The 12,652-nt window shown below is 34.7% G+C and overlaps 1 protein-coding gene across 7 annotated transcripts in view; it reads right to left on the bottom strand.

Annotated features, from left to right (window-relative positions):
* LOC128236678 (neuron navigator 2-like) overlaps window positions 1-12,652 on the bottom strand; it is a 188,774-nt gene that overhangs the window by 141,143 nt on the left and 34,979 nt on the right. For 3 of the 7 annotated variants that reach the window (XM_052951704.1, XM_052951705.1, XM_052951707.1), the window contains exon 1: window positions 5,352-7,905. The exons of 2 other annotated variants lie outside the window; for them this stretch is intronic. In XM_052951704.1, coding sequence (XP_052807664.1) covers window positions 5,352-5,780 — 429 coding nt within the window. In that variant the 5' untranslated portion in view covers window positions 5,781-7,905. Of the gene's footprint in view, window positions 1-5,351; window positions 7,906-12,652 lie in introns of those variants that run through there. 2 more of the 7 variants (XM_052951706.1, XM_052951708.1) reach the window with 1 other exon arrangement.

Raw genomic sequence — 12,652 nt, 5'->3', positions numbered from 1 at the left:
TGTAACGATACCAGTCGATCAGATGTCGTAACGAAGTAGTTTTAAACAATCAAAAAATGTGTCTTCACAAGCCTTGGATATTTGTAAAAGATGGTAGAAAAGTTGAAAAAGAGTTGTAAAATGTTATTTCCATAATTTATTTTTTCTAATCACGTCTTATAGTCACAAATATCTCAGAAAAATGTTAAGTTTGTAAGAAAAAATCATTTTAAACATTGTTTAAGAAATGTAAATATATTTCCTGAATAATTTCCCTTTTCAAACAATATCACAATAACATCACAAAATATTTATTAATCAATTTTGGAATTATAAAAATATCACTATTGGGGGTGGGGGGACGGGTAATTTTTTTTTTTTTAAATTACGTATCTGTAACTTATTGGAAATACCTTGTGTGCATGAAGCTGTACTGATACATATCGAATCAAGTGATGACCAAATCATGTCATACCGATAATGAACATTGCATGCATGTTTTTTATTGAGCAATAATTTTTAATATTTAGTTATAGCTATCATCCTGAACAACTACAGACTTTCTCCACTTTCTCCCAACACTTCAGGAGCCTCTTCAATCTTAATTACTTCTCAGGTAATTTTTCAGGTAAGCATTAGACTGGCATCCAATCCTTAGAGCTTTTAATTACAGTAACATATTTAGTTACCTCCCTTTGATTGAAGAAAGCCACCTAAAAGTTGTCCTTACCATTTGGGTTCAAAGTCAAAGACAAAAATACAACATATGCATGCAAGACCTTGTTAACATTTGCTGCATAGGTGAAAGTCACATTTTGTTAATAAATATTCACTTTCATTTTTTTATTTGCATCATCAGAGGCAACAATGCATAACTTATTGAATTGAAAACTGACTTGTGCATTAAATATTCTCATCAAAATCAGGCTGAAATTTCTTCTATGCCTTTGGAAGTGATTATTGTAAACTTAAAAGGTCTACGACACATTTTGTATTTTATTTTACTATTTTCATTTGACCAGAAGCAAAATAAGTATATGCATTGACTCATGTTTCTTCAAGAATGACCTGGAGAAAGTTTGTTGCCATGCTAGGATACCATCTTAGGCTCACCTTAATCATCCCCAGATGTTCCTTGCTCTATAAACACACTTCTGATGATGGTTTTTTTAATGGACCTCTTCAATGGATCTCAATAATACATCAAACTTCAGCTGGTTTTCTTGGAACATTTGTTATAGCTTTACTCAAGTTTCATTTCATTTTGTGAGATAAACAGAACTAAGACACATTGCATGACCCTTGGGCTTCCCAGCCAACAGTGTGCCTCAGTATCAACAATAAGAATAGACTGAATAGTACATAGTGCCAATGGTGTCTCCTGAAATTGTTCACCTTTAGATGGGCTAATCCACATATTAAGAGACATCAGCATTATTTTATAGTGTAATCATTCATCGCTGCCTAGCTTACTTACTTCAATGGCTTCTTAAGCTTATTTCTATGGCTATATATACCAGCTGAGTAATATTAATGGGGCTTTATTTGTGCAGTCCAAAGATGGTATAGTTCTCTGACAAGAGCTGAAGAACCATTCAGATTCTAGAACACCGGTTTAAAGACAAGATACTGTTCAACAAGTTCGTTAAAACAGTTCTTGATGTTCACAAACAGTTCTTGATGCTTGCAAACAGTTCTTGATGCTGACAAACAGTTGTTTTTGATGCTCACAAACAGTTCTTGATTCTTGCAAACAGTTCTTGATGCTCAAAAACAGTTATTGATGCTCAAAAACAGTTATTGATGCTCATAAACAGTTCTAGATGCTCACAAACAGTTCTTGATGCTTGCAAACAGTTTTTGTTCTTGATGCTCACAAACAGTTTTTGATGCTCACAAACAGTTCTTGATGCTTGCAAACAGTTCTTGATGCTCACAAACAGTTCTTCATGCTCAAAAACAGTTCTTGATGCTCACAAACAGTTCTTGATGCTTGCAAACAGTTCTTGATGCTCACAAACAGTTCTTGATGCTTGCAAACAGTTCTTGATGCTCACAAACAGTTATTGATGCTCAAAATCAGTTATTGATGCTCATAAACAGTTCTAGATGCTCACAAACAGTTCTTGATGCTTGCAAACAGTTTTTGTTCTTGATGCTCACAAACAGTTTTTGATGCTCACAAACAGTTCTTGATGCTTGCAAACAGTTCTTGATGCTCACAAACAGTTCTTCATGCTCAAAAACAGTTCTTGATGCTCACAAACAGTTCCTGATGCTTGCAAACAGTTCTTGATGCTCACAAACAGTTCTTGATGCTTGCAAACAGTTCTTGATGCTCACAAACAGTTCTTGATGCTCAAAAACAGGTCTTGATGCTCACAAACAGTTCTTGATGCTTGCAAACAGTTCTTGATGCTCAAAAACAGTTCTTGATGCTCACAAACAGTTTTTGATGCTTGCAAACAGTTCTTGATGCTCACAAACAGTTCTTGATGCTCACGAACAGTTCTTGATGCTCACGAACAGTTCTTGATGCTCAAAAACAGTTTTTGATGCTCACAAACAATTCTTGATGAATTCTTGATGCTCGCAAACAGTTCTTGATGCTTGCAAACAGTTCTTGATGCTCACGAACAGTTCTTGATGCTCAAAAACAGTTCTTGATGCTCACAAACAGTTCTTGTTTAAGAAGTTCATACAAGAACAAGTTTGTTGTTTTTTGCACAGAATTAGATGTGAAAGTGAATAAAGGAAAGTTGGGAAGGAGAGTAACCACTGATATCATCTGTATGACTGGTGGACACAAATTCACAACTTTGAGGAGAGCCTTCAATCCTTTTTTAGAACGGCAACATTTTTTAACCAATGAATAACATTACAGGAAGTCAAACCCAGCAGAATTTACAGAAGGATGACAACCTTTTAGAAGTGTCATTTTAAGTCTGGGAAATAAACTACTGCCAAACTGAAGACTACAAACTTGATGACTTAAAATCCTCCAAACTCAATCACATGCCCCCCCCCCCCATACCCTAGAATATTTTCTCAATCCAAGGTTCAATTAGCCTGAAATCTATGCAATCAGAATATTTCTATACATTAAATTAAGGTCGGATACATAATTAATCTTCACAGGCACAATCCCCATTACCTGGGCCATATTAAACTGTAATTCCCTGCAGAATACAAAGGTATTTCCATGATAATATGCAACAGTGTTATCTGATTTGGAGACACACTCCCCTACCCTATCAATGTCATTAACAATCAGGATAACTGTCAGTGTAACAATGTCAGAAGCCCTTTAACTGTCATCTCCCTTTATTTCAACGGTGGCAATTTTTATGAATTGCAGAGAGGAATTCAAATATGCATGTTGTAACATTTTTTTGAACATGTTCTCTAACAAATGCTTTGCAAGGTTACCATTCCCTTGTTACAGATAGTGATAAAAACTGCCTTTGTTTCAGGTTTTTTCAATTGGCATTCGATTGTCAAATTCAATGTTAAGATCGAGATCCCATAAATCATTCTCTGGTTTCAACATCATTTCTGATTATGTAAAGAATGGAAGGAGTCAGTTTCATTGGTACTTTGAATTTCTCCATTTTTTAGGCTGAAAAATCAAAATGACCTGAAAGTTGATGAACCTGATTTCCTATATAAACACTACATCATGGATGCAGTAAATTGCAAGCCATCAGTTGACATATTTCCAGAAAAGGTGGGACATCACATTAACAGAATTACAAATCCCAATATGCTAGCTGGCATTGTTTCTAGTATTCTGACTAATTGGTGACCTCAGTTATCTAATTATCAACATAAACAACTGGATGGCCTGAGGCAAGCAATGGGTCAATATTGTTTGGATATCTGACCATCCATAACCCAAACAGAACTAGCTAACCTCCCACAGACTACCATAGTTTTCCTAACAAAAACTTCCTGCACCAAAATAAAACTGCAAAAAGCTGTATCACTGGCAGATCTAGATGCCAAGCAGACATGACAATACTTAATCCTTCTCAAGTCTGCCAAATACACAATCAAGTTGGGTGAAAATGGACATATATTAAAGCCTGGCTTTCACTGTCACGATTTCAAGCCCGGTCAACAAAATCTTGGTGGATTTTGACAAAGAGTTGATACTAAGCGTTGTGACAACATCAACATGAATGAAATCCATAAGAGTCTTGGATAGACCTTATAGAACAGATGATCAACAACAATTTGAACTGTTCAGAACTGTCATGATATATGCTGCTAAGATTTTCAGACCATAGCATAATCTAAGTGATGTCATAGTCTTATACGTCTTACCTCCATAACAACAGATTAAGGTGTGGCTTATCACAACTTTAATTTTATGATGATTCAGTTTGTCAAATGGACAGAATTATCATCTCATTTTATACATTGTGTTACGTAATTGATGATTATATATAACATATCTTTAACTGATTGAGAGGAATATGTTTTCATCAGACTTATTATCACTGTCATTTGTATTCCCGTCTCGGGATAATAACCTGAGTAACCGTATTCCCTTCATAGGTCATACTCGTCAGCATTCGTACAAATAGACAAATTTTGGGCCAATTGTTCTTCCAATTCATCTCAAGTAATACCTTTATGATAAGACAGGAATAATAATGGCTTAAATTGTGACAGTGAGAGCAAGGCTTAAGGGTGTACACCCCCCCTCCCCCCTACACACCTCCTCCATCCTTATACAGTACATGCATAATGCTCCTCATTTCTAACTAAATGTTGCCAAAATGTCTGAATAAAAATAATAGTTAAGAGTATGATCACATTTGTTCAAGAGTTTTCTGGGTTATTATAAGTACTGCACGTGTTAATTAGAAATTTAAGAACATTAACTATGTCAAGTATGGAATAAAAAATGAACTGTCCCATTAGTGTGCAAAGGGAAGCAACCCTTGCCAGAATAAGCAACCACAATCAGCTGGTCAATAAACAAATGTTTTGAGTTAATAGGTTTGTCAATAAACATAAGCTACAAATCTGTTCCTTCCATCAGCAGCAGGTCAAATATCTAGAGCTACCTACATTACAATATTTAAGGCAAAGAATTTATTAAATTGAGTATACTAAAATACACATAATAAATTAATGTGGTTCTTCGACATTGCCTTAATTGATTCCGCCATATAAATTTGGGTTCAAAAAAACATCATAATCCTTTCAGTTAACAGTAAACAATAAATCTATCGTCAAATGATAATTGTTAATGAAAAAAAAGAGAAGATAATTGTCAAAAGATAAGTAATTTAAAGACTGATATAATTATGATATTACTTTTTGATTATGTTATTTTGTTTCTTCACAAGGGCAGCCTTTACCTTCAGTGAAGAGTTTAAATCCGATGCTGGTTGCTTATTATTAGTGGTATTATATCCAAATTTTCCGCCGCTACCCCTGCCATCTTCCCCCACACCCATTTGTCTGTTATCCAGCTGCCCCTGACCCCTGGGGCTTGATCTGCTGTTAGGGTAAACATTGTTGCTGTTGTTGCTATGGGTGGTGCTGTTCACCATACCAAATCTGCTGGTGTTGTCAACTGGAGCAACCTTGCTGCTACTACCATTCGGAGTTCGTTTAAGACTGTTGTTGGCATTATTTTCCTCCTTGCCATGTTTAACATTATCAATGTTGCTGATTTTGCTGCTGCTGTTGTTGTTGTTGTTAACAACATCTTGCTTACCGCCACTGTCACCATTCACAACAATATTTTCCGTCTTTGTACCACTAGTTCTTCGGAACTTTAACATGTTCGATTTAAACTTTTAATTATTATTTTAATTATATTCATACCACATTATTTCATAACACGTTAACCACTTGCGTATAACAATCATCCATGAATGCATTGATTTTAAACTCCATTCATGCACGCTAGAAATTTTATTATGGAAAACTGTTTGTAAACTAAGTTTTAAAACATCTTCAATTCACTTTAAACATTACAGACAAACATTCTTTTATCCTCTAAGCTTTGTTTTGGCAACTAAAACATTTCCACTTTCAATTAAAACACTGGAAAGTGTAGACTGTATCCAATTAGACAAGAAACTCCCAACTTTCGAACATTTAAAACTATTGATGAATTCAACAGCAAAAAAAAAGAGTTTAAACTCCAACCTGGCAAATGTGAAGTTTCATCAAACAAGTTATTAAGTTATAAGAAATATAGAGTTACACGTTTAAGGTGGAGAAGTGATAGGATGCCGTATCGCGTGTCACAGCTTCTGTTCAAGCGAATTTTTGTTCCTGTCAATTACGCCAGGTGCCCCGATTTGATTTGACAGAACGGACAGTTATGTCAACATGCACAGGTGAAACGTAAACCAATCATTTGTAACTCATACTGTCTTTAACTTGAAATTAACACTGATGTGATTCTTACAAGTTTTGATGTAATATCCCTCTCTATAACATTTTCACTATGAGTCTGCCTTTTTTCTTCAAACAATTAAGTTATTGTTCTACCTATTCAAGCCTTTGATCTCCTGATCAGTTTGTTACAGAGATAATCTTAGCTTCTTTGAGCAGAAGCATGTTAAGTTTATTTCATCTTCTGACATTAGCAGCATCTTATGTAGAAAAAACAACTTCAGTTTCTGCAGCTTACTTTGAAACAATTTGATTATATTTTTGCATTAAATATAGAATAACACCTGTTTTGCCCCAAAAAGTGCATTATTTTAGTTCTTGTGAACTTTTCACACTATTCCATTAGAATTTTCACAATCAGTTTAATGTTAATAAAAACTTAATTCATGTAAATTCAGCACTTGATGACGAATCAGGGAAGCAATTTAAATGTTCGCAAATTTTTCAATCCGATAAGCTCACACTGTAAAAATGAAAGCTACATGTGTCTATATATTAACCCAACATGCCACTAACCCAGTCCATGAGAATGCATTAATTACTAATTCACACACTGAACAACAGTATGAATAGAAGAAAAGCCACCTTTGAGCTTTGGTATGTTCTCATCCTGGCGCATCCGATCATAATTGTTCAAACAGTAAACAATTTCACTGTCTATCACTTAATCCCAAACCACAAACATAGCTGAATGCCGCCAGAATTGTTTAAATCGTATAATATTAAACCACTCTTCATTACTGGAGTGAACAAGTTGTTTTTTGTTTAAGCACTTTCACAAGTCATCAAGGAGCCGTGTTGTCCAAGTCTAAAGAGCTTAATACAAGTCCACTTAAACAAGAGTTTCTGTTTCAGAAATGTTTAAATATACTTTCCTGTACTTTTCTGTACAAATATACGTAGGATATTTGGCCATGGATATTTGGCCACATATGGGTAAATAAATGCTCTGTTCTGTTGTAATCATATATTACAGCCTCCCTCAATTTATAATTAAAAGCAAATTATATATGTCACTGTTGTTGTTTTTTCTCCATTTCGCAGGTAAGGTATAGTTTTATTTCTTTTCTCCTCTTTATTTATATTTAATTATAACTATCCTCAAATATGAAAGCTATCTAAATCATGCAATTATTTTCCGAATTTGAAATAATCATCAATTTCAAACACATGTGATAACAGTAATCCAAAATGGCAATCACTATGTATTACAAAACTCCTCCAGGGAATCTATATTTGTCATAGAACAGACAACCAAAGTCTCAAATCTGTTCAAACAGTTATAACCCCATCACATAAACACAATTAACTTTCCACAATTAAGAAATGATCTGTTTTCTTCTCAGCCAAAATATCTTTAATTTCCATTAACAAGTAGTTCGGTGACTCCATTGATCTCCCAACCGTCTGTCAAGATCTGGGCCTCATATTCCTGGTGCCGATCCAAGCCATTTACCTCTCCTTTCAATTTCTTTCTTTTTTATAGCCCAAACCCTCACCAGGTTATCATAACTCCCATGTTTATCTTCAGCATTTGCAGTTCTTCATTAATTACTGCAATAACTTCCTCAAAATCATACACAATTTTTACCCCACTGGTAGAGAGCAGTTACAAAAATAAGAATTATATCGATAAGCAAATAAATGAATTCACTTTCTGTTTCTTTTGCACTCACAATGTAAAAGCTATCAATTCGTTGCCATATGCTATCAAACAATATATACCAAAGAAAATCCATGAAATACTTTTTTCTTGTGTCTGTCCAAGGTGTATCTTTATATCCATCTATCTATAATTTCCACATATATGTCAGCACCATTTTCCATCAATTTCATTTATTGGCACATTTAGAATCTTTCATCAATATTTCCTCTACTAATTTTCAAACCAGGTGGCCAGACACCAGATTATTTCAAAAATTCCAGCACAACCCAAACTGATGAGAGTCTGAGATAGAGAAAAAATCCACAAGTTCCAGACAAAAAATGACAAAAATCACAAATTCCACAGGACAAAGCCAGGGTGACAAATTCAATGGTGACACTGACAGTCTTAATACGAGCACGGCTGTAGGACAGGACAGACTTTAGAACAGGCCATTAATGTATAATCATGTGGCGGAAATCTGTGAGTGTCCTCTGTGACTCCATGCTATTCCATTATGTTTAGCCACAGACTAAGAACCAATATTGGACTACAATACGACAACATGGCCTGAGTCCAGTGGTTATGATTCATTGTGTACTTGTAGCTGACCACCAGAGATGTTGACCTGATGCCTCAGACCACTTTAGGGACCATAAACTATACCAGAACAAAACCTCAGTGTTTATTACTCAATATCTAAAACTTACAACACTAAACTAGCTTTAATTAGTGTACAGTTTTTTTACAAATCATTTTGACTAGCTGATTTAGATGGAGGCACACTGACGGAAGTAGGAAGTGGCGCAGTCGATCCCACTAACATTGTACAAGACTGATGTACTTTATATGTGAATATCAGAGAAAAATAATGAATAGACCACACCAATGTTCACTATTTTGGAATAAAAATAGCCAAATATTTCTTGAGGGTGAGTTCAGACCTAACCCTACTGATATAGCGACATGTGAGTTACCACCCAAACCACATGAAACAACCTGACTTAATTATTTATTTAATGCTTGTCCAATTGTCTTCCTGTTTAAGATTATTTTATATAAAATTGGTACAAAAAACACAAATGTTTAAAAAATAAATAAATATCGTCTGAATAATGTTTATCGGCATGGAATATTGACTTTTCTGGCGATGTTTGTTTATAACATGTGGTCAGTAATTATTGGTTATTGGTTCAACTAATAGTTCCTCATAACACAGTCACCCCAGGGAGGCTGCAAGCAGCTAATATTGTTACACCTTTGCACTGTGTTACATCTTGACATTTGGCATTTTAATCAACCATAACAATACCACATGCATCATCTGTTAATATACATAAAATATATCCAATCAAGGGACGGAAGCCAACCAATCCTAAGGCTCTGTATTTATCATGTTTTATGTTCAGCCCAATTTGGCTTTTACCTAGGTGGTAATGCTACTTGTGAGTATTTTGTTAATGAGCATACAGGGTCATAATCTAGTCCATATTAACAGCCGCTTCAGAGTCTTTGACGATTATTGTTTTAGCGACTCTATGGTTGAGTGGCGTAAGGAAACATAAAGAATATCCAAATGTTATTTTTTTTCCATAAACACGCATTATTGTGGCTAGTTCATAATCATATCATATCCCGCCCCCTCCCTTGCCCACGCATGTTACCGAGGAACACCCATTCTTAGAACTTTCTGTGGATCACCAAAATTGAACTCAAACATAAACAAAGAAATATTCATAAATCTGCATAAATGGTTCCACTCCACTCGATATCTCTGGTTCCCCTTTCAATGTATTACAAATGTATTACAAAGGTGAGATAATTACCTGATAATTATGTTAACATCTAACATCTAACATCATTATTGAACTTCAATATCAATTTTACTTGTTACAAAAGATGCAAACCACAGATAAGGCCACATTAGCCACTGTTTGAGGGTAATTTGCTGCACCATTTTCCACTATTTACCATCAATTAACCTCCATATCCCCTCCATATCGCCATTGTCCAAACACCACAAGTGTGATAATAAAGGCGACTGTTTTCTGCCGACTGTTTTCTGCTGTACATCAATAACAAAGGACAATTTTGTATCATATTTCGCATAAAGCAAATAATTGCTCTTTTTTTGCTAGCAATCGTTCAAAGCTTCAGTTTCACATAGCAAATAATTGCTCCTTTTTACAAAACCATTTAAAGCTAGTCAGTTTCTCAGTCTCATCAGAAGTTGAAACTGACGGTTTTGTATCAAAACAAAGCATGTCTTTATGTTTTTTATTTAACTTAAGAAACAAAGAAATATTTCGATGAGAACCAATTGATTCATAACCCATGAATTTATGTTCACTTTTTAAATGCTATTTTGAACAATTTTCATGTTTCAATGATTAATGTATACGTCAATTTCATAGTGGACACTTCCTTATTGCAAAAATATCAACACATTGCCAATTTGACAACTGCATAAGGCAAGACTGTTTGTGGTCGACATGAAACAAGAGATTCACAGTGAAGATACATTTTTATTCAAATGTCACATTACCAAAAATAAGTTTTGAAGAGCTTATTATTTTTATATAGGGAAGAAGATATGTACAGTAACTGTTATAAAATTTGTGAAGTGATTCAAAACCCTTTTAATACCATTATCCTTGCTGAAACCACGTTTTAATCATTGACAAAGCTCCAGGCAGGTAATCAAACCACAGACCCTCTGCTCCAGAGTCTAATATGTTAATTACGAGGCCATCACCACTGATAAAGGCAAGTTTTAGATGATTTTCAATTATTTTAAGAGTTACATATTAGTGCTCCTATTTGAACCCTTATTGCAGTTTAATTGTGGGCTAATAAACGTGGCATTTGTCACTGCACACAGTAGCAGAGAGATTTCATATCTAAACTAAGTATTCAGACTCATGTTTGACAGCCACTGGAATTGCAGGACAGATTCACAATTGATCATTCAGAAGAGCTCTGACAACCATCATTATTAAGCAGATTACAAAACCTCCAAATTTTCATTAAGTGGCAAAAACATTTTTACCTCCAAATTCCATTATCATACATGTGATAATTTCTTGGGTCGATTCCGGGACACTCATCGTAATGTCAACACACACTAGGGGGATCCGGGGGCATGCCCCCCCCCCCTGAATTTTTTTTAAATGGGGAACATCTGTGGTGCATTCCAAAGCATATCTGGGGCTATTTTAGTCGTTTTTAACGTCGGGAAAATGTACCTATTTTGACTGCCAAGACGTATTTTTTACTTGACATGGTTAGTTTTTTTATGCATTTTCTTGAAAAAATAAAACCACCAGATATTTTCCCAGGCTGTAAATGATGTGCTAACCAGGAGGATATGCAGTCTACTTTCGGTTTCATCAAAACAGGAAATAAACAACTATACAGGCACCTGTTTTCCCGCGCTTTTGAGAACTTGCATTACAAAATATTTATGTTTTCATCACATTTAAAACATTTGCAATTTATGACACACAATATTTTCCAGACGATCAAGAAGATTTTCCAGTCGATGAGCTTTTTTTCCGTTTGGAGATGCATATAATTTTGATAGAGACGTGTCAACAATCGGCTGTTTAAAGCGATCACGTGACTTACCATGGTCACATGATTAAAGCAGTCTATATAACCACCTGTAACCGTCAGTTTTATTTCGGGGTAAAAATACACAACGATAGTTCGAAAAAAAGTTCAAAATTCCTTATGGACGCGTAAGTTGTTTAAAGTATAACGACGTATCGACTTTGAAATTTGAATGGAATATGGGATGTTTTCCGTGTTTTAATTTTGTTTTTTTACTCATTTTGTCACTTTCTTTGAACTTACCTTCATGCTCGTTTGTCGGTAAAATGTGTGAAAAATATCAATTTATCAATTAAAAGCTATCATTCATAAGACCAAACAAATCCATATGAAAACAATGAATTTGTATACAAGAACCCTCCCCGACTCGTTAAGCACAACAATAGACCAATAGATCAATTATTGGGTGATTGACGATGATCTCGACGACACACGTACCAATTAACAGATTAGTGTCAACATGTCTTGGTTTTACAACCAGTGTCCCGGAAAAATAGCTGACTTACATTGGTAAAATTAAGATAGATTTTTTTTTTTTCGTTTTTTTTTTATGACTTTCCGGGACAAACATGCACCCTCCGTGACTCCGTGACAGAGATAAAAATTTCCGGGACAATCCCGGACGTCCAGGACGTTATCACATGTATGTCCATTATGAAACAAAAACAATTACCGCCAAATTTCAATTTAATAACAAAAACAAATAAGCGCCAAATTTCCATTAAGTAACGAAAACAATTAGGCACCAAATTTCCATTAAGTATCAAAACCAATTATAAGCGCCAATTTTCCATTTAGTTACAAAAACAATTAAGCGCCAAATTTCCATTAAGTAACAAAAACAATTAAGCGCCAAATTTCCATTTAGTAACAAAAACAATTAAGCGCCAAATTTCCATTTTAATTATAGTAACGAAAACAACCACCAAATTTCAATTAAGTAACCTAAACAATTAAGTGCCAATCTAAATATAATTTCCTTTATGTAATGAT

The sequence above is a fragment of the Mya arenaria genome, chromosome 6 (genome assembly GCF_026914265.1).
Source record: "Mya arenaria isolate MELC-2E11 chromosome 6, ASM2691426v1".
Classification (NCBI taxonomy): domain Eukaryota; kingdom Metazoa; phylum Mollusca; class Bivalvia; order Myida; family Myidae; genus Mya; species Mya arenaria.
This window is presented reverse-complemented; position numbering and strand designations above follow the sequence as displayed.